We start from the raw sequence: 23,024 nt of genomic DNA, 5'->3' as shown, positions 1-23,024 counted from the left end.
ACAGCCTGCCTGCTTGTTCTGGGAGAATCCGTGTTTTACAACTAAACAATAAATGCCAGCAGATTGCAGCCTAGTAGTCCTTTGGCAACCTACTAAAACATTGCAATATACTGCAAATATTGGTTCTTTTTTTTTTTTTAAGAGGAGAAAGGGGATGGGATTTGATATACCACCCTTCTGTGGTTACAATCAAAGTGGTTTACATATTATATGCAGGTACTTCCTTTGTACCTGGGGCAATGGAAAGTTAAGTGACTTACCCAGAGTCACAAAGAGCTACAGTGGGAATCAAACCTAGTTCTCAGGCTGCTGCACTAACCACTAGGCCACTGTTCCACTGGTTAATATGTTGGATTATTATGATTTTTTTTTTGGCTCACAATTCCCCAGATTGTGTTCAGTGTGCATATCACCATCAATAACATAGACAAATATAACAGAGGTATGGAAGGGGAAGACAGCTGGTGTAGCTGCCCAGAGGGAAGGACACAGTGAAGGGATCCTTCCCTGCTGTGTTCAAAAGCTTTACTGCTGACAAAGTGTTGCTCTGCCATACCAAGGATTTTAACTTGTCCCTCCACCACCCCCCCCCCCCACCCCACCCCAGTTCCTCCCCATACATCTGAGTTACCAACTGCCTGTGCATTTTCTTCCGTTTAGGTTTTGTTTTCAAGAGTATTTCTTGTTCTTTTTTGTTTTCAGGAGTAGTAGGTAATTGCTGGAAGGCTCAAAGTGGGTAAGCAGCTAATGGTGACAAAGGATTCAGTTACAACTTCCAAGATGCCTATCAGATACATGTTGTATTCAAAGACAATGTTAGAGTCCCAGGCTCTAAAGGGGAAAAGAATTAAGGGACAGATTTGTGCCCTCTGTCCTATTCTGATAAAGGACCTTTTTTCTCAAGCTGTGCTAGTGATTCCTTTGTGGCAGTGCTGATGGACCCTATTCATAGTGAATGGGCTTTGTCAGCATTACCACACTGGGAGCTGCTAGCATGGCTTGATAAAAGAGGCCAAAGTGTCCCATCTGCTCCATTAATTATCTTTTTGTAATCAATAGCACATACCTACTGGTGTGGAAAATAATTTGTGGCCACAGCTGATAAAGACTAAGACATATAGCAAGCTGTAAATGATGTTTAATTTCTCTTACACAACTTTACTGAACTATGATTTTTGTATGTAGGGAGAAAAAAGCTGAAAGAACTATTAAACACAACAGTGTCATACAATTTGGAAAAATAAAAAAAGTGCCAATGATGGATCACTCTAATAGCTTTAACTGTACGTTTTATTGGTGGAGCCAAAGCTATCTCGTTCCCCCTTTCCTCCTTGTCTTCTTTTTAAATAAAGCTTTATAAATTTGCAGCAATGTAAACATCAATCATCTTAAAGATTATTCTAACTCACAATTTTTTTTTTACATTTCCAGTTGTAAAATGATTTTTTTCATATATGCTGTATATATATTTTGAACTTATTCTCTATTTTTTATCAGTGAATTATCTTGCTTTTTATTGTTTAAATGTTTCTTTTGATGTACATGTTTCTGTATACATATAGACAAACACACACATTTTTTTTACAGAGTATTTGGACTCGTGGAGGGACATTTTTAAAAGCACGGCCAAGGCAGAACATCCAAAGCCAACATCCATCTCGCATGTATTTTTGAACAGGAAATATGTCAAGATTTCCTGTTCAAAAATATGAGATGGACATCCATAGACTTAAAACATCCAGCATGAACATCCATTTTACAAACTGGAATCTCCAAATTATGAATGGGGGAAAACATGGGGTATAAACATCTGTATGGCAGCTTTCTTTGAAAATGGCCACACAGATGTTCATGCAGAGGAGAGGAGCAGCCTAGTGGTTAGTGCAGTGGACAGGTTCAAATCCTACTTTAACTCTTTTTTTTGTTTGTTTTAATTGAGAGCCCTCCAGGAACAGCAACATACATACTGTACTTGAATGTACACCACTTCTATAGCCTTTAGGCTTGCAAGTGGCTTATATATTTATAAGCTGCTATAGAGCCTAAAACCTAAATGGAAGAAAATGCACTCTTTTGTTTCACTTTCAGGGAGAGGGAGGGGAACAGCAGACACTGGGAGATTCATAGGCACAGACTCCATGGATGCTGTGGGTGCTTGAGCACCCCCAATATTTTTAACCCGCCATCGGAGGTTCCAGTTCCAACCCCAGCCCGACCTGCCCGCCCTCTTCTCCCTCAACAGTCCTCCGTTCTCCTCACTTTCCTGCCGCCCAGAATTTAAAATTCATTTTACCTCGGGTCCCAGCAGCAGTGAAAGGTGAGCAGGCTCGCCTTCAGCCTTCCCTTTGCTCTCAGCTCTGGTCCCGCCCTCATTTCCTGTTTCCGCAAGGGCGGGACCAGAGCTGAGAGAGAAGGGAAGGCTGAAGGCGAGCCTGCTCGCCGTCTTTCACTGCTGCCGGGACCCAAGGTAAAATTAGTTTTAAATTCTGGGCGGCAGGAAAGCGAGGACAGAGGACTGTTGTGGGAGAAGAGGTCGGGCTGGGGTTGGGACTGGAACTCGGAGGAGGGGGCTGAAAATGGGCAGGGGGTGTTTGGGGTGAGTTACTGGACATGGAGGGCGGAGGGGAGAGGAGAAATTGCTGGACATGGAGGGGAGAGGAGAGAGAAGAAATTGCTGGACATGGAAGAGAGGGCAGGGGAGAGATGAGACTTGTTGGACATGAATGGATGGAGGGAGGGGAGGGCAGGGGAGAGAGGAGAATTCGCTCTCCAAAATGCATTCATCTTTCTTTTTCTCTCCTTCCAGCATCACGGCACCAGGTATCGCCCCCGCCCTCCCCCCCCGAGCCTTCCAATCCTACGATCCGCCGATAGCGTCAGCGAGAAAGCAGTACGCATGCTGCTTTAGACCTGCTCCCAGAAGCCTTTCTTTCTCCTTCAACTTCCTGTTCCCGTGTAGATGGGAAGTTGTAGGAGAGAGAAAAGCCTTCGGGGAAGGTCTAAAGCAGTGTTTGTACTGCTTTCTCAATGAAGCTGCCGGCAACTCCGATTGTCTACTGCTGTACTAAGAGGGAGGCAGGGCAAAATGCAAGCATCAGGTGTATCACTTTGAAGACCCAGAGCTGATCCTGTCAGTGAATCCAATGGACTGGTTTGTGGTCGAGCAGGCTGAATGGGCAGCTTGTTCAGGAACAGTGGTCATGGCCATTTTGGCAGGCTAAGAGGTGATATGTCACTGACAGAAGAAGAAACTGCCTCTCTTGGTGATCACTAGAAACTCTTTTTTGTCAGATGGAGTTTGCAGTGTAGCCAAACTGACGGCAGGGTTGGAGGATGGAGCCGCCACTGAAAGGTACTCTCTTGAATTGGCTAGCTTAAGTGTACAGCGCTGTGTACGTCTAGTAGCGCTATAGAAATGATAAGTAGCAGTAGGAGGAGGATTGGAAGACTAGGGGGAGGGGATGATACTGGGCAGCACGGGGCTGGAGGGAGAGAAAGAACTGGAAGACTTCAGTGCTGTGGCGGCAGCGGGGGGGGGGGGGGTGCTGGAAGGAGAGCGAGAGAGACGGAGCGAGACCAGCCGGCAAAGGGTTAAAAAAAATGAAACCACTGGTGGGGGGGGGGAGAGTAAGAGAGAGATGGAAAAGGAGCAGAAGACGGTTGGGACTAGGGGGTGTGAGGGAAGGGAGAGGGAGCAGAAGATGAATGGAACTATGTGGAGGAGAGAGAGGGAGCAGAAGATGGATGAGACTAGAAGGTGTGGGTGGAGGGAGGGAGAAGAAGCAGAAGATGGGTGTGGGGGGGAAGGGGAACAGAGCAGAAGATGAGTGGGACTTGGTGATTGAATGGGAAAGGAAGACGACAAGACGAAAGAAGAAATGGAAAAGAATTTAGAAGACTGACACATGGAAAGTGGAAGAAAGTGGGACCAGCCCAATCAGAAAAATAAAGTGCTCAGACAACAAAGGTAGAAAAGAAAAAAAAATTTTATTTAATATTTTTTGTAAAGATTGAAATGTGCCTGCTTTGTGAAATGTACATTTTGTAAAAAAAAAAAAAAAATGTTTAGTTTTGTATTTTGCAGAGTACAGGAGAGAAAAAAATAATTTCTGTTATTGCCCTGCTTTTAGAGACTGGCTTTCTTGAGTGGAGAGAAGGGGGGGGGGTGTGTGTCTCCATTTCAGTTTTTGTCTGAATGTTTTTTTTTTTTTTTTTGTTTTTTGTGTGAGTGTAATGTTGTTGGTGGGCTCTTCACTGCCTAGGAGAAAAAGGTGTATTTCATCTTTTTTCCCTAGGCAGTGAAGAGCCCACCCCCACCAATAATGTTGGGTTTTGGAGTGGGGATGATCTCTGCAGTGCCCAGGTTTAAATTAAAAAACCCATTTATATTTAATGTAGGCAGGTTCCCGGGTGGGGGTGGCCTCTGCAGTGCCAAGGACATTAAAAAAAAAAGGTTTCATATTTAATACTGTTGTGCTTCAGGGTGGCAGGGGGGGGAGATGCCAGACTATGGGGAGTGGTGGGGGGTTAGGGCGGGGCTGATGCATAGCTATGGGATGGATGATGGGGAAGGGAAGGGCTGATGCTGGGCTATGGGCGGGGGGGGGGGGGGGTAGAGAAGAGAAGGGCTGATGCCGTGCTACAGGGTTGATGGAGGGGTAGGGAAGCAAAGTTTGAAGGAAATTATGCTGTAGGATCCTGTCATGTGTGTTGAGATGTTTGCCATTATAGTAGACTTATGCCTGGTCAAGTTTAAGATGTGGGATAGTGTAAACTATATTTTAAAATATTGGTTTTTCCATATGTTGATGCTGAGCATACTACTTAGAAATCCATCATCAAGTGCATTCTAATGCATTATTTTGTAGCAAGAAACACTACTCATACCTATATACACAGTGCCAACCATATTAGCTTCTGGGCCCACCAAAATGTTAGGTCTGGCTACGCCACTGGTGGCACTGCCACTGCCTAGGTGAAGACTGCAGCAGACAGGATGTTAAGGTACGGGGGTGGGTGGGAAATGCACCACCCGTATAAAAAACAATTCAGCACCCCCAATCATTTTGAAAAGTTGGCTCCTATGGGGCAATTAAGGAGGTGTCATGTCTTAATCCCTCCAGTGGACAGCTGCTCAATCAGGACATCTTTTTGTACCCTGGATGTATCTGAAACAGGTCAAAATAGGGACATCCTTCTTTTTAGAGATGGATGTTTCTTCCCCTTCGGTAATCATTCTTGGATGTCCAGATTTCAGGCCCTCCCTAATCCCGCCCAAGACATACCCCCTTGCTTTTTGGACATATCTTTTCTGCCTTTGCAAAATTAGTACTTGAACTCTTTAAGCGCATGGATATCCATATGCTTCAAGAGTAAGTGCCACTGTGTCACAATTTGTATGAACTCCAGCCAGGGCAGATGGAAGGATATTAGGCACACTAGGCAAACCTGTGGCCTTCTGTGCCTCCTGTCCCCCCCCCCCCCCCCCCCCCCCCACAACAATCATGATTACCCCGCCACACTTCCTTCTAGAATAATCTGGGTAAATGGGCATTTTTTTTTTCCAAAGCAACTGCAGCACTGCAAGATAGCCTCCTGGAAGATCACTTCCACGTCTGCTGCAGAGATTCATTACTCCTGGACACGTCATATAGCAGAAAATTGCTTTCATAACCGTCCTTCTTAGCTTTATCATGTTTATTGATTGATGATTGGGCTCCTGACAATGGCAGTTTTGCTGAGACATGGCCAGTGTTGAGTCTGTGCCTTTCAACCATCATACATCATAAGGTGTTTAACAATAACAAGTTTTTATTTTAGAAGAGCTTGGATCATCAGTTCTCTACATTTGGTCATTCCCACTCTTTCTGCCAATTTGAAAACTGTCCAACCCACTGGTAAAATGACCTTCTATTTCTTCCTGTTTTTGTTTTGCCTGCAGCTGCTCTTTGGTGGCCTCCTCTCTCTCAGAAGCAGCTGCTACTCTAGTCAACTGCCTAGTCTTGCCTAATGGTTGGGCTGGACCTCTCCAACTGTAATTTAAAACAGTCAAATATGCCTTAAAGTAGAAATCTGCCAATGGTAAGACAGATTGTTAAAGGACTAGAAGAGCTACCAGCTGTCCTGCCAAACTGCAGCTTGGCTTTCCATGTTTTGATAGTGGGAGAGGTAGCTGTTGCTAGTGTGCTAGTGGAATTTTGTGATGGAAAAAAAGTGGCGTCTTCATTTTAAACCAGCAAATTTGATTTCTGGCCGACTGTCATAGTAATGCTTGAATGTTTTCACTTATATACACTGTCAGCTAGCACATTTGCTTATTTCCGATCTGATGAAGAAGGGCAACCTTCGAAAGCTAATCAAGAAATGTATTAAGTTATGTCCAATAAAAAAGGTATCATCTTATTTTCTTTTCCATGTTTTATTTTGTTTGATTTCTATTGATGGCCAATATAAAAACTTCAGTTCTAAATAGGTATTTCTTCATGCAGATTGTAGTCCTCATGCAAAATGTGTGCTGTATGATTGGTTAATTTCCTGTCTCCCACTGGAGTTACTCTTTCCTTTCTCCTTGAGTTTCCTTTTAAAATTTTCATTACATAAACCACTCTGTAATGCTTGTAGGAAGGGCAGCATATCATCAAATTAAATAAGCTGTACTTAGTTCCAATTAAAATATGAACCACTGGCAACCACTGGGGTGGAGGAGTAGCCTAGTGGTTAGTGCAGTGGACTTTGATCCTCTGGGCAAGTCACTTAACCGGGCATTGGAAGTAAAACCCGGCTGGTTCAATCCGTCCTCCTTTTTCTGGAGCCATATGGTAACCCTAATCAGAGGGCCAGAGAAGCAAACCTTAGTGGCAGAGATTTGCAAGCACTGCCTCCACTGCATACAAAATCTCTCATGAATATTAATTGTGGATATCCTGAAAACCTGATTGGCTGGGGTGCCTTCAGGACCAGGCTTGGGAACCACTTCCTTAGTGAATCAAATCATAATTATGTGTCTAGGCCAAAGGTCCCCAGACTAAAGCCCCTGGAGCAAGGTTTTCTTGTTTCTCCATGCATTTCTGGGTCCCCCCACTGCCATAAACTCCACCCTGCCTCTCTTCCTATTGCAGTTTGGGGATTTCAGTCCATCTTTCCTATTACATTCCTCCCTATTGTACTTTCACAGAAAGGACGAGGAGTATCTGACTAGTGGGAAAGGGACAATGGCCACAGGAAAACGGTGAGCATAGAAGAGGACCAAAACTAGCCAGTGTCTCTAGAACCCAGGACTGCTAAAACTAGCAAACATTAATCCAGTGGACCATCTCCAATCACAGTTCAGCTCTTGTTTGAGTTTGTTACAGGGCTGGGCACAATTGCGGCTGGCTGAAGAAATGCTTCACACTCCTGGCGATGCAGGGTTGGAAGGAAGAGTATCTTCCTGCTCCAGAGCTGCAGCATCGGATACCTGTGCAACTGCTTCTGGCTCCTGGAGGATCAGGGTGTGAGTGATGATATTCCTTTCTCTCAGTGATTAAAGAATTAGGAATGTATGGGTGTGGGATATGCTCAGTTTTTATAATGCAGGATAGACAGAAATGTATGGCAATAAGAAAAGGGAGGAGATGGAAGGGAGTAATAGGAGAAGAGAGCAAGAGTGGACTGGGATATAAGAGTAAGGGGGAAGGGAGAGGATGGGGCAAAATAGGGGAGTGAGAAGAGATGGGGGTAGGATCGAGTAGAAGAGCAATGTGCCACACCAACCCACCTCACACTCAACTCAGAGGGCAAATGCATGGGAAAAGAGGTAAGCAGGTTTATTTGCCTCACTCCTGGGAACCATGTCCCCTGGCTTCCTCTTTCCCCAGCATTTGAAAGCACAGAAAAGGCCAGGCCTGGTCCCCCTTCCCCCTTTCCTACTTTAGCAAACCTTTCCAAGGAGGATCCTACCCCATGTGCTCCTCTCTGGTTTCAAATGCCCAAGTTGGCCTTTCAGGTGAAAGGTTTGAGATCTCTGATCTATAGGTAAAGAACAAAAAAAAAAAAAAGAAGAAACATTCATGCATTTTTACTGCCACTAAAAGGAGAGCTGCTACCAGCTTCAGAACGGTAGAGTCCACTTTCTCATAAGATTTACCTGTTCCAGATCGTTCAGTTGTTCACATATTAAATAAAGACAATTTCCTCTTGGCCTGAGAACTGGTTCTTATGGGGTTAGTGGTCTCTCCCACTTTGACCCTGGTTTTGGTTCTTCTTGTAGTGGTAGTAAAATGTACATGCTGCTTGTTTAGCTAACTTTGAGCTTTTTTTTTGGGGGGGGGGGAAGGAGGTTCATTATATGAATACATGACATTCTGTAGGTTTTATAAACAGGAGGGAAGAGAGAAGTGATGTATTAAAATCTCTAATGTACATGGGGGTCCTCAGGTACCAGAAGACAGTTTTTGTATGTATAAAGTTCCATGTTCAGTGTTAATGATTAATAACGTGACCTCTGGAAAAAAAAAAAATCTTTTTTTTGTGTGTGATAGTGAAGTGGAAGGGCTGAGCCAAGATATTGTTCCAGTAGTTCCAATGCCAGCTAAGCCCTCCGTTCATGGATATTTGGTGCCTTTCGGGCATAGCAGTAATTCCAACTGCAGCAATCGCAGCCAGCTGTGTGGAGTAACACAGGAGCCTGATTTGGAAAGCAGCTTGAGCTTCATGTTTTGCAGGAGGAAGAACTCCCTGTGATGGGCTCAACTCCAAGAGCAAAGGCAGAAGATTTGAATGAGTTAGGTTCCTTCACCTTTTTAAAGACGCCTTATTCCACCTCTGGACTAGCTTGCTGCAAATCCTGTAACTAAGACCATAGAGGTCGACCAAATTTCAGATTTGGATTTGGCACCAAAACCAGCCCAAAATCCAGGTTTCTGCCAAAAATGCCAGTGCAGAAATTGAAACTCTCCCCCACCCTCAGAGTACCCATCTGCAGATGACATAATCCCTTTCCCTGCCACAGAAAAGAGATCGCTCCAAGCCTCAACCCCCCCCCCCCCCCATTCCCCAGCAGAAACCTAGCTTCCCCCAGGTTTCCCAACCCCCCCCCCCCCCATAGGCCCTTCCCAGGCATACAAGCCCTGGTGGTCTAGTCCTGCTGCTCAATGACAGTGGCCACCATGACTACCATGGGAGGTCCCAGCAGCCAGTTTGAGATTCTTGGTGCTTATCTCATAATAGCTGCTGGGATCTCCTGTGGCAGTCTCGCAAGGCTGCTGCAGGAAGTCTTGGCTGTGGTTTCCACTGAGCATTGGCTCTGGGCAGCAAAGAGTGGGCTTCTGTCTTGCCGCCCAAGAGACCACTGCATCTTCAGGGCTTGTTAAGGTAGGCCCAAGGGAGGGCCTTGGGGGGGGGGGGGGGGGTGTCTCTGCCACGGAAGACAGTGCACAGCAGCATAGAGGGACTCCTTTTGTGTGTATGGGGGGGGTGTGTATACATAGTTTGCCGAGAGAGACAAGCAGGTCCGGCTGGGCACAGCCTTTTCAGTTCTAACTGAAACCAAGCAGCAAGTTTCAGCCACAGCTTCAGTTAGCATCAGTCTCTATAAGACCGGCTCTTCATACCTTGCTAGGGTATATATTATTTGCCATCAATTTAGCCACCCATGGCTGGCTGGCTGGCTGGCTGGCTGGCTGGCTGGCTGGCTGCTTATTAAGATGTTTTATTGTACCATACTGACATTATGAGCAACATTCATATTATTTCATTGTTCTAATAAGTGCCTATTGAAGAGAACCATGAGTATTGTGCAGATGCATCCCCTCATTCTATAACAGGCCACCTGAAGTAAGCTACCAATTGCGCACATAAGTAGAATACTAGCACTTACATGAAGGACTGTTACAGTTACACACGTGCTAGGCACAGGCTCAGTGGTATTCTGTAACGTAGATGCACAACACACTTAGCATGCACTTGCAAGGGGGCGTACACGAGGCAGCTCCATATTTATGCACTTAAGTGCCACATTTACACCTGCTATCGACCTGGCATAAGTGGATATGCCTACACATTGGCACATAGTATTTTATAATAGAATCTGGGTGCTCAGATGCTGTTTTAGAATTAGCATTCAGCACACTGCAGCTCGGCACCCTTTACAGTGCTAGTTTCAGTGTGTTGATCATGTGTGTGTTTTATGAATGTGCTTTGCAAGTTGCCTATTATAATGCAGCATTTGGATGGTGCTGTCATTCATTTGATTGCTCTACTGTGCTGGTTCTGTATATTTCTGATACCATTGGGCTCATTGTTAAAGCACTTAAAGATCCATAGGTTACTCTGAAAATACACCTCCACCTCGTTACTCCTATTTCTAGGATGCAATTTGCCATCTCCACGTTTACATAATTAATAGTATTTATACTTGTTAGACTATTTTACAATTGTTTTTATGTTAACAAAATTGTAATTTTTCTTTTCGTGCCAAGCTGTATGTGCAGTACATCACCTAGAGATTTCAGTTCCAATGACTTTAAAGGTGTTCTATGTGCCAGGAAGGAAGTTGGAACCTGTGGCTAGATCTCTTGGAGAAGGGCTGATAACTGTGCACAGTTTTTGAGGTAATATGAGGGAAATGCAGGGAAAAAGACTCTCCTAGCAACCCAGATTCTAGAATGGGATTAGAACCAGCCCTTGAAACTTTGTTTCTTCCAGAAAGAGTACCTTTTTTTTCTATGGGCAAAAGGTCTGGGTGTTCCCAGATGCTTCCAAGGAAGGCTTTTCTTTGTACACACTAGGGGGAAGATGCACTAAAAAATCGTTAAAGCCCTTCCCTTACCGATTCCCTTAGCGAATCGGAAAGGAATGGGCATGCATCAAGGAAAAGGAATGCAAATGAGCTGCTCGTTGTAGCTCACTTGCATTCTCTATTCCATCGGTAAACAGGCGGCTGGTGGAGCACATGCAGAGCAGCAAAGCATTGTGCCAGCTGCTCTGCGCATGCCAAGGACATCCTTTATGGACATCCTTCACTCAAAAAACAAAACAAAACAAAAAAAACTCATCCCCATAATCGTTGCAGACTTTCACATGCCAAGAACGTCTTTCACTTTAAAAAAAAAAAAAGGATGTCCCCAACGAGCAGGAATTGTCAGCAGCCTGAACCCTCAGAAGCGAAACAGTGCTGAAAAGAGTCCCAGTTAATTTAGTGCTACTGCTCTTCACTTGTGTAACATTTCCATTGTTTACTGTACAAATCAAAGTAGGGTATACACAAAAAGTAGCACATATGAGTTTATCTTGTTGGGCAGACTGGCTGAACCGTGCAGGTCTTTTTCTGCCGTCATCTACTATGTTACTGCTTTGCATGTTAAAGGCAGGCTTACATCAGGCAATTAGGAAGGCTTCTGTGAAGAAAAACACATCCAAGTGCCCACAAGCTGGAGGTCTTCCTGCAGCTTTTGTGATGGGCGTCCTTCTTGGACATGCTTTTCCTACCTGTAATGTTTTCAGCTTGCACCCCCCCCCCCCCCCACACACACACACAGGATCGGAACGTGCGAGGACATCCAAATCAAAACTTTTTGGACGTCCCTCCCGCCATGGCTGAGACCTGGAGGGAGGGACACCCAAAAAGTTTTGATTTGGACGTCCTCACACGTTCCAATCTTGGGGGTGGGGGGCGCAAGCTAAAAACAACCTTGGAGGGGACTGTTACATAAGCACTGCCACGCTGGGAAAAGACCAAAGGTCCATCAAGCCCAGCACTCCGTCTCCGACAGCGGCCAATCCAGGCCCCAAGAACCTGGCAAAACCCCAATTTTTAATAACTATCAATGGACTTTTCCTTCAGGAATCTGTCCAGACCCCCCTCCTCCCCCCCTTTAAACTCAGCAAGGCCAGCTGCCATCACTACCTTCTCCGGCAATGAGTTCCAGAGTCTAACCACGCGCTGAGTAAAGAAAAACTTTCTCCAATTTGTTTTAAACCTACCACATTCTGATTTCATCTTGTGTCCCCTGATTCTATTATTGTTAGAAAGCGTAAACAAATGCTTCACATCTGTCCGCTCTACCCCACTCATTATTTTGTACACCTCTATCATGTCACCCCTCAGCCGCCTTTTCTCTGTTGAGAGAACTGTGCTTGTGGTCAGTTTAGGTAGGTAAGAAAAACAGGGAAGTCCTTTTTTTTCTTCTTCAGAGAAGTCCTTCCTAATTGCATAGAAGAAAAACACGTCCAAGAAGGACACCCATCACAAAAGCTGCAGGAAGATGTCCAGCTCGTGTTAGACATCCCTGACAAGCACTTGGATGTTTTTTTTTCTTTCTGATTCCCTCACAGCAGCCCCAACGAGAGGTGCAGACCTCCCGTTAGGGGTTTCCACGGTAAGGGAATCGGAAAATGATAGTGCATCTCATTACAATACAGTTTCTACACATTATAATACTAATTTGCTCATCTGCATTCCGTTTTCATTAGCTGCTACCGTGATCGGAAAATGGCTGGGAGAAGCCTTTAGTGCATGCCAGGGTTTACTACTTGCTCGTTAACGGCTCATTAAGTTTAGTGCATCTGGCCCTAGGTATAAAACTTTCAGCAAAAAACAAAAAAAAAAAAACTCTTTGATTTTCTAATGAAAAACAGATCTTGGCCCTCACAAACTTTCCAAAATGCCAAGTCATTGCCAGGAAGGGTGATAGTTGATGGCTAAGGAGGAGGCCTATTGTATCCAGAACATGTTTTATTTACAGATAACACACAAGGAAGAAGTAGGGGATGATCACATGATTTCCAGCCAAACCAATGGATGATAAACATGGTTTTATTGAGCAAGTACCTGACCTGGGACTGTGTTTCAGCGGATGAAACCACCTGCCTCAGGGGTCGCAATCACTGCTGAGCACCAAGGAAAACACTCTAAGATCCAGTGAAAAAGTCAACCATGGACAGCGGTGCTGCATACCGGATTAAGGTGAATGCACATCCATCTCCGACAAACTGCTCATGGCATTAGTTTTAAGTCCAACATGGGAAAGCATTTTCTCATTTTTTTTTTTTTGTTAAGTATGTGCTTTACACTATTTTCCTGCGTTTTGAAGCCCTGGTACCTTTAGTAAGGTAGCTTTTACTTCAGCTACGCGATGGATAAATTTTAGAATTATACATAGAGCTGTTGACAGCACTGCCATGAACAATTTGACAGCACTTTATAAGATTCTGTGACCCCTGAGGCAGGTGATCTTTGCCGAAACACAGCTCTGTATTAGGTCTCTTCAGTTGTGGTACTTTATCAATATACCTCTTGTATTGTACCTCCCATTGGCTCATTTGGCATTGTCCTGCCCTACTTTCTTTCTTTTTTGGACCTCCATCTATGTAGGGTTTTCTTGCTGGTTCTGACTGGGGGATTACATTACTTTGATAAGATTGTAACATCCCTTCATATTGTCAGCTTCTATAGTGTTTTAACATCTATTTTTTCTCTCTCTGGTTGAGGGGAAAGGTTTTTTTTTTTTAATTATTTATTTTTTACTCCCTGCTTACCATGGTACTCATATCTGTTTTATGTTTAGGGATGGTCTGTAAAATTCTTTATAAATAATAAAATAAAAAACAAATGTAGAAAAACTATCAATTGAGAGATGATATATTAGAACACTTCAAAAGCAAGTTTGGTATGGGAATCTCTCACATTACATATAGCTTGCTGTACACTGCGTTTTGAGCAAATTTCTTCAAAAAGGCCGTGAATAAAGCCTAATAAATACATACATGAAGGAAGATTATACAGTCCCCAAAGCTTTCTAGTTTTCTAACTGTACAGCACTATAGTAGACATAAAAGGGGTTACAAGTAACAACAGATTTCTTCTTCAATGTAGGGTAAGCAGGGACAGCCTTTTTTGGTATGTAAAGTCTTTTAGGAAGTAAACTAATTCCTTCTGGATTCTTTCCTTATTTTCTCAATAGAGGACGGAAAGTTCTGTGGCACAGTCCATCAGAAATACACAATTTGTACAAAATGATCCTTTGGTGGGATACCTGATAGATAAGCAGAAGATATTTGATCTGATTCAGTATCAAAGTAAGAAAACACTCCTATTGTATCATCCAAAGGTAAAGGCAATGGAAACCGAGGAGTCTCAGACATTGTATAAAAGGATCTGAGAAAGTGAAAAGTAAACGATACTCTAAGTCACAAACTTAACTGTAAAAAAAACAAAAACAAAAGAAGTGCGTATTCTGCTTGGTCTTAAAGTGGTCCGAGAACAGCTTGAATTTGTGGGATAGCCATCTGCTGTTTTGTTTCATTCTCTTAAGCTGCTGGTGGAGTCCTGGTGTGTTTGCTGCTCTCTGCCATCTTGCCTAGCTAGAAGGCAGCACCTCCTTTTTTGGGTTAGTAAATTCCCTCTAATGATTGCATTTTGAACCATCTGCAAGTCACTAATAAGCTGCTTTGGTTTGGCATTCCATTCCATCATAACTTAATTTAAAAGGCCATAAGTTTGGAAGAGTGCTTCTACCATTGACAAATACAAGATCCCATGAACAAAAACAGAAAAGTATTGCTTAGTCAACTACATAGGACAATGTGAGGGTTGGAAGATATATTTTGTTTTTTTTAGGGCTCTTAGAGTGCTTTAATCAGGGTTCTTTTTACTAAACTGTGGTAAAAAAGTGTCCTGCGCTAGCGGCAGCGTGAGTTTTGCCACGCAGTCCCCTTTTACTGCAGCGGGTAAAAAGATGGAAGAATGAGATGACCGTGCAGTAAGTTCACAATTGTTGCGCGGCCATTTCAGGGGCAGCACTTACTGCCCCCTATTGAGGAGGCGGTAAGCCCCTGTGGTGATAATTTTTGAAAAATGCCAGCAGCGCTGGAAATGCTAGGTGCTGGGGTTGAAACTACTGCCGCCACCCACATTGGGCTGATGGTAGTTCCAAGTTGCCATGCAGCACCCCTTTACTAAAAGGGCCTCTCACTGTATTAGAAAAACACCAAATAAAACAGAATATTTAGATATTAGCATTAGTATATAAATGTTGATTTTCTGAAGTTTGGTTCAACCACCCTTCTGAGTCTATATTGCCTTGCAATATCAGCCAGAATGGATGTCTTTCTGCTAAGTGAGAAAATGGGGGGAAAAAAACCCAACCCCCCCCCCCCCCCCCATGTTTTGCTTATTTAGCTGCAATGAACTTTTGTCTTTGAAATATTGGGGATGTTTTGCTTATTTATCTCTGCAATGAACTTACTGCCTTTTGGCTCTGAAATATTTGGGATGTTGAAGTCCAATATATATTATAATGGGACATAATCTAGGAAGTAACTCATTTTTAGACATAAGTAGGACTTACTTCTGCCATTGCAGGGCAGTATAGAGTAGCACAGAAAGCAAGAGGTACAAAATCTAGCGATTTTCCCACATTCGATGCATTGGTGATTCCTTTTGTCTAGGCAGTGTAGTAAGTATGGTTATGAAAATATGAAACAAAGTGTAGCTGTTAGAATGCACAACTACCTCAGGAAGAGGTCCAGGAAGGCAGCAATCACGTGGAAGTGTGGGATTTAGAACAGAAGAGCTGTACTGGAAACATCTCTGTTGCAGAACGGATGCACAAGCTAGAAGTTATGAAAACTGAGCACGAAGCTGCTTTGAGTAACAACCTCTCATACATACTGAAGACTTATCTGACGCTGTAATTAATCATGCCACATGTTTTGTAAAGTATTTACTCACATTTTGAATAAATTATTTAGCAAATATAGTCAACTACAATATATATCCTATGAATATAAATGAACAAAACACATGGGGTTTTTTTTTTTGCCTTACTGCTTAATGCCATTAACACAATCAATTTTTTTTTCAAATCTGTGAAACAGGAATGACAATTGTTAATTATATAACTAAATTAATCATTGATTCCTGCCACATGCATTTCCTGAGTGTGTAAGTAAAACATTTTCAAAATAACATAATCCTTAACAGACCAACAGTTCATGACTATTAATTCTGTGGAAATTGATCTAGCTTTGAGTAATAGGGATAAATTAAAGCTTTGCAACACAATCAGAGATATTTGCTTGTGTCAGGGAGGATAATGCAATCTTCTGCCTGCAAGAGATACATATAAAGATGCTAATAAATGTTAATCTTAGCTGCACAAAGACAAAACAATGACAGGCTGAACATGTGCCAGACAATTTCATTTTTACAAACCTTCAAACTTTTCTTTTCTAGGTGATTAATAAGCATACTTATAACACAACATTTTTCTGGGAAAAAAATACATTTAGAAAGGAGGAGCATGGCTCCCTATTATAAAAAAGCAACCCTGAAATGTTAAAAAATAGATTCCATATCACAGAAGTGAAATATACAAAAAAATCAAATTCATTTGCATATTGAACATTTGGAGTTTCCTGTACAATAAAAGGTAGACATTCTACCCACTACAGAAACACTGTTAAATCCATTGTTCAAGCAATGTGAACACCAATTTTATCTGCAGGGATATAAACAGACTAGTCTACATATTCACTGCTGCTGGTAATACAGAAAAAGAAAAACAGTTCTCTTCCTAACTTAACCAATGCCTTCCCTGGGCTAGAGGAAAAGCTTCTAGTCTATGAATGCAATACACTATTCTATCAGAATGAATGACAGCTTTTATTTTTTAAAATAGTAAAGATGCATAGAAAAATTGAAATAATGTTGCTATGCTTTACCATGTGGGTGCCTGATTTGTAAACTAATATCATTTGAACTGACACCACTTACCTAATGTCATAACAAAATAACTGTTCACTGAGGACAGGTCATTAAAAACATTATGAAGGCTTTGAAATTTACACTGCATAATTCCCCAAAGAAATAGTTCATTCACTACACAGAAAAGAAAGAAAGACTGGAGCAGAAACCATAAATTAATAGATGGAACTGCACGATAAAATTATTTGTGGAGGGATTTGACTACAGCTGCAAAACAAAGGCCTTTCTTCATCTCAGCAAAATCTCATCAATGCCCAGGAAAGTTGGAAGAGAGTTGCAGAACAAAAATTGCTCTATTTGTAGGTTTAACAGTCTGATTAAAGTTTTGTTAGTCAAGTGGTCCCTGGAATATGAGTCTGATGTAGCCTTGCTCTCCAGCTAGCTGGTGTCCACAGAATGGGCAGGCTGCGTGGAATGTGTGTGTACCATGAGGCAGAGGAATTTGTGACCAATAGGAAGTTGTCTTTTCAGAGCACACATGTCCACATGGGCTAAACGCATGAGTTGGAGGTCCAGCATCTACATAAAATCCAGCTTCAGATCCCAGCCAGAGAGGAACATAGGGTCCAAGAGACCTGCACATTGGGCATTCTCTGTCCTTCCCATCTCTTTCTTCCTTGTTTCCCCAGTTGTGATAGCCATGCACATGGCCACAGGTCAGGTAAACCCAGGGTTGTTTTTCGTCTACGACATCTTTTCTCTTCATGCTAGGAAATGCCAGTGTGTTAAATCCTACAGGGCATTGAGGTCTGGCTGCATTAATTTCCTGTCTAAGGGCTTCTAAGTGTTTCACAGTTGGTGTGCATGCAAGGCCTTCCGCAGTGCGCCACAGCAAAGTGGCTCCACAGAGATCTATTAGTGAACCATCTTGAAGCTGATTTGTTTCATTTTCAACCTGGAGCAGAGAGAAAAAAAAAACAAGCAAAGGTTCTTCATGTTCATGAAATCTAGTACTAAGAATATACAAGCAACTTTATTTTGGCTTGGTACTTACCTCCTATTCCTTTGGGCTTCCAGGTCAATCAAAAAATGCAACCCAATCAAGCCTACAACACTTTATGTGAAAGATACTTTGGCTCCCCTCCGTTCCCTCATTACTACTTTGTACTCTTTATTTATGTAGTTCTTTGCCTCTAGCTTATAGGTTGAAAACCACAGATCTCACATAGTCACTGTGGCAATCATGAAAACCTGGTTGAGCTGTAGCCCTTGAGGATAGAGTTTAGGGACCCATAGATTATCAAACAGAAATTGGATTCAGAATTTTATTTATTTGTAAGCTGATCTGTTCCAAAAACGTTGAACAAAAAGAAAAGTACAGAACAGGAAATCAAATATAAAACTGCAAAAAAAAAACAAAAAACCCCAAACAAACCCACAAACAGAAAACCAAACAGTAAGCACAGTGCTAATAGAATGCTGCAAACTCTCATACCCTCCACCCAAAACTAGGCTAACCTCCATGGGACAGCATTCTATAATTTAGGGGGGCCTACAGTGATTGGGTTAGAAACTGGTTGAGTGGAATGCAACAAAGGGTAATAGAAAATGGAGTTCACCCTGAGGAAAAGGGCGTTACCAGTGCGGTGCTTCACAGATCAGTTCCTCGTCCGGTTCTTTTAATATTTTTGTGAACAATAATGTTTGATCTTTAATAGGACTTGATAGGCCTTTCAAATGAATAATCAAAGGTGTTTATAAAATAATAAAAATTAGGAACTGCAATCATGAATTAAGCAGGAGAGATAAGGAAGAGAAGAGAAAAAAAACTGGAATGGAGAAAGCTGCAGCCAAGTACATGACCTCACTACTCCGATCAGCTGGTGGAACCTGGAAAGGCTAGGGCCACTCTAACTTTTAGGTCAGAAGACTTGGCACAGAGTGTTCAAGGAAAGAAGATGCTTTTCTTATGAATTTATGCTGTGAACAAAAAAAAAACCCCATTAAGGTATGAAAGGCAATGCTCAGACATGGAGTGAAGGGCTCATGCAGGGGTATAGGGGATAACCATTAAGGCCAAGTATGGAGACATCATACTAAAACCTGCAATAGAGTAGATATGCTGGACGGTGTGGCTAACATGAGGATGGATCTAGTGAAGCTTGAAGAATGCTCTAGAATTTGGCAGCTAGAAGATTTAATGCTAAAAAAATGCAGGGTCATGCACCTGGGTTGCAAAAATGCAAGAGAGCAGTACAATATTGGGGGGGGGGGGGGGGGGGGAGATGGTTCTCTGCATGAAAAAAGAACAGGACTTGGAGGGGTGGGGACGGTGATTATATCAGATGATCTTAACGTGGCTAAGCAGGTAGAAAAAGTGATGGCAAAAGTCAGAGGTATACTTGGGTATACAGGGAGAAGAATGGCCAGAAGGAAAAAGGAGCTAATGTGCCTCTGTATAAGTCTTCAGTGACACTTCATTTAGGGCCCGAAGCTAAAAATTCTTTCAAACAACACTGAAGAACAACTTCCTAATAATGCTCAACGCTAATGAGATGCAAATATAGGAATGTTCATAGTGTTGAGAATTAGGGAGTTCGGGAGGAGGATTGTGTTTGGTGCATAGGAGTAGCCTAGTGGTTAGTGCAGTGGACTTTGATCCTGGGGAACTGAGTTTGATTCCCATTGCAGCTCCTTGTGACTCTGGGCAAGTCACTTAACCCTCCATTGCCCCTGGTACAAAATAAGTACCTGAATATATGTAAACCGCTTTGAATGTAGTTGCAAAAACCTCATAAAGGCGGTATATCAAGTCCCATTTCCCTTTCCCCATGGAAATTTCATGGAAAACTCTGCTCCTGTGTGCACGTGCCTGGCAAAACCTGAATGTGAAGCACACATTGGCATCTGTTTTCTGCAGCCTTAATATAAGTGTTTTTAAATTTTTTTTTTTTTGCTTTGATGCTTATATTCAAACACAGGAAACAGACAGCAATGTATACTTTCACTTTTGGATCTGCTGTGCATTGCGCATATTCGTTTCTCATGACCAACACGTGTGTGGCAAAACCTGAACATGAAGCACACATTGGTGTCTGTTTTCTGCGGCTTAAATATAAGCATTTAAATTTTTTTTATAGCTTGGACTTTTAGATTTAAATGCAGGAAACAAGACGCCAATGTGTGCTTTCACTTTTGGGTCAGCTGTGACTTCCGCATATTCGTTTCTCATGACCAGCACTTAAGGGCTTGCATGGGTTTCCTTGCTGCTTCCAAAAGCAATCAAAGCTGGCAGATTTTGAAGAAGGAAGAGAGGCTTTCTTATAATTCTAACGCCTGCTCTGACCAGGCATTATTTTTTTGCAGCGTTAAGCAGTTTTGTTTTGGGCTCTCTTTTCTGAGCATTGGGGAGGAATACAAAAATGACCTCATTTACACGAGCTTCACTATATTAGCAGGCTGGGGGGGGGGGGGGGGCGGGTAGGGTGGTTAGAGGGAGGCTGACTTGTAGGATGTCAAGGATGTATTGTCTGGCATGTTAGTTGGTGAGGGTAGCTGGGGATGGCCTATGTAAGGGAGGAAGGAAATAGAGAGAAACTGGGTGACTACAGGGCAGGAGGAGAATGAGCAAGAATGGGTAATGACAGGGCAGAGAACGAGCAAGAGACCGAGTGGGGAAGGGGGACTGCTGGCTGTGTGTTTCTGCCAATGGCATTCAGTGGTGCATTAAGGGCCAGATTTACTAAGTTTCTTTTCAACTTGGACAAGGAATGAGAAAACAGCCTTAGTAAATCAGGTCCTAAATGAGCTGCAGCAGACATGGAAAGTATCTTCCTCCTACCCCTGCCTTCTCACTTCAGAGGAGAAAATAGCGGTGAGAGGGGAGTTGAGAAAGAAGCCAGCAGTTGAGACCTAAATCCAAAGAGAATTTGTCAAGGTATGTTTGAAAGTGAAGTCTTCACCATCTAATGATCTCACCAACTGGTTGAAAACAATCTTCAAGGAACTCCCCATGTCCATTTCCTAAGATGCTTAAACATCCCCATTCATCCTAATGCTCTGGAACAGATTTCCTAAGTAAGAAACAAACCACTATGACATGGTTCCTTCTACATCCAACAGCTGTAGCTGGTTGATCAGCACTTTATGGATCACAAAATCAGAAGTGCCTAAAAGACCAGATGAAACACCAAACAGCACTCTAAAATTAGTGCTGGAACAGCGAAGGCATTAATGCCACTAGGATCAGAGCTAATAGCATGCTATTAGCTCTGATCATAGGGGTACTGTGTGGGAGGATTGTGCCTGAACATGTGATCAGGCACAGTCCTCCCGCACTTGTTTGACAGGTTCAGGGAGTCAAAAGCTTGGACCTGTCAAACATGAGCTGGAGGTCCATGGGACCCCTGGACCCTCTCCAAAATCAAGGCCCTAGTGGTCCCCCAAGCCCCCCCCCCAGGGATAGCGACATGGATGGCTGGAGGTCCGGTGGATCTCAAGCCCCCCTAACCCTCTCCCGTTCAAAAAACATTCCCGGTGGCCCAAGTGCATAGGCGGTCGGTGGCCCAACTGTTTGGGGAGGCCAAAGGGGGCGGGGTTAGGGGTGGGGCCAGGGGTGGAGCTTAAATCCATAATTGTCTGATCACACACAGAAAAAAAATAAATGTCACAATTAATACCTTTTATTAAATTTAGATATTAGCTATGTATCATATGTCAAAGAATAAAGTGGTTGCTCAAAGCATATACTAACCACAATCGCTCAACTGCAAAACACTATGCACAACTTTGTGCAAAAACACACTCTGAACCTTACTGTACCATAAATATTACACTGGGCAGAACCTAATACACCAATATACCACCCATACGGAAAATGCAGACCGTCAACAATATTGAAACAAGGGATCATAATATCACAATTCTCATGTAGAGCCATGAAAACATCCTAATTCATGTTTAATGTGGGATAAAATGTCATAAATAAGTAAATAAACTTTTAATGTTGAACACCTAATTCTCAAAGTGGACATATTCCAAACACTATAATGAAAATAAAATGATCTTTTCTACCTTTGTCTGGTGACTTTGTTTTTCTGATTGTGCTGGCCCAGTATCCGATTCTGCTGCTATCTGTCCTCTTAACTCCGTTTCCAGGGCTTCCTTTCCATTTATTTGTTTACTTTCCGTCTTTCTTCTTCATTTCTTGTCCTACATCCGTAAGTAAAAGCTGGGTCCTCCGCAAACTTGACTGTCCAGTGGATCCAGCTTTTGCCTATTTTCTTCATCCATGTGCAGTTTTTCTACTCTCTTCCTTTTCTGTTATCTCATCTCCTTCCTCACTCCTCCCTCCCCCCTCCATGTCCAGCAACCCTCCTCTCCCCCTACCCTCCCCTCCATCCACCCATGTCCAGCAACTCTCCTCTCCTCTCCCCTGCCCTCTCCTCTCCCCTTCTTCCACCATGTCCAGCAACCCTCCTCTCCCCTTCTTCCACCATATCCAGCAACCCTCCTCTCCCCTTCTTCCACCATGTCCAGCAACCCTCCTCTCCCCTTCCCTCCATCCAGCAACCCTCCTCTCCCCTTCTTCCACCATGTCCAGCAACCCTCCTCTCCCCTTCCCTCCATCCAGCAACCCTCCTCTCCCCTTCTTCCACCATGTCCAGCAACCCTCCTCTCCCCTTCCCTCCATCCAGCAACCCTCCTCTCCCTTCTTCCACCATGTGCAGCAACCCTCCTCTCCTCTCCCGTCTGCCCTGTTTCCTTCCTGCCCCCCCCCCCGCCGTACCTTTAAATATTATAGTTTTGCTGGAGTCGCGGGCAGCCGGCATTGAAGACATCGGCAGCCTTACGCCGGTTCCAGCAGCCTTCCCTTCCCTCATTGCAAGTCGGATGATGGCTCCGCCCTCTTCTGACGTATTTCCTGTTTCTACGAGGGCGGAGCCATCATCCGACTTGCAACGAGGGAAGGGAAGGCTGCTGGAACCGGCGTAAGCCTGCAGATGTCTTCAATGCCGGCTGCCCGCGACTCCAGCAAAACTATAATATTTAAAGGTGCGGGGCAGGGCAGTGGCGGGCTGGGGAGGCTTAGCCTCCCCAAGCCTCTTATACGGGGTGCCTATGCCCAAGTGGGCTGCCAATCTAACCTTCCCACCTACCCTAGTGGTCTAGCAGCCAACCCACACCCCCCCCCCCCCGTATCTCCGCATTGGAGGAGAGAATAGTACTCCCTCCTCTTCCAGCACTGCCTTCAAAATGGCAGTGCCCTGCCCTGTGAGCTGGCGTAGGGTTAAGGCACGCTATTCTGCCCCTAAGATCAGAGCGCTGTTCTCTGATCATA

General features: G+C 43.6%; 1 protein-coding gene across 4 annotated transcripts in view; it reads right to left on the bottom strand.

Moving 5' to 3' along the window:
- Positions 1-15,709: 15,709 nt before the first annotated feature.
- The window catches only part of PELI1 (pellino E3 ubiquitin protein ligase 1), a 170,913-nt gene continuing 163,598 nt past the window's right edge, over positions 15,710-23,024 (bottom strand). For all 4 annotated transcript variants that reach the window (XM_030196147.1, XM_030196148.1, XM_030196151.1 and 1 more), the window contains exon 7: positions 15,710-17,639. In XM_030196147.1, coding sequence (XP_030052007.1) covers positions 17,073-17,639 — 567 coding nt within the window. In that variant the 3' untranslated portion in view covers positions 15,710-17,072. The remainder of the gene's footprint in view (positions 17,640-23,024) is intronic.

Source organism: Microcaecilia unicolor, chromosome 3 (assembly GCF_901765095.1).
Source record: "Microcaecilia unicolor chromosome 3, aMicUni1.1, whole genome shotgun sequence".
In the NCBI taxonomy this organism is placed as follows: domain Eukaryota; kingdom Metazoa; phylum Chordata; class Amphibia; order Gymnophiona; family Siphonopidae; genus Microcaecilia; species Microcaecilia unicolor.
The sequence above is the reverse complement of the archived record's forward strand: the minus strand, read 5'-3'. Positions and strand labels throughout refer to the sequence as shown.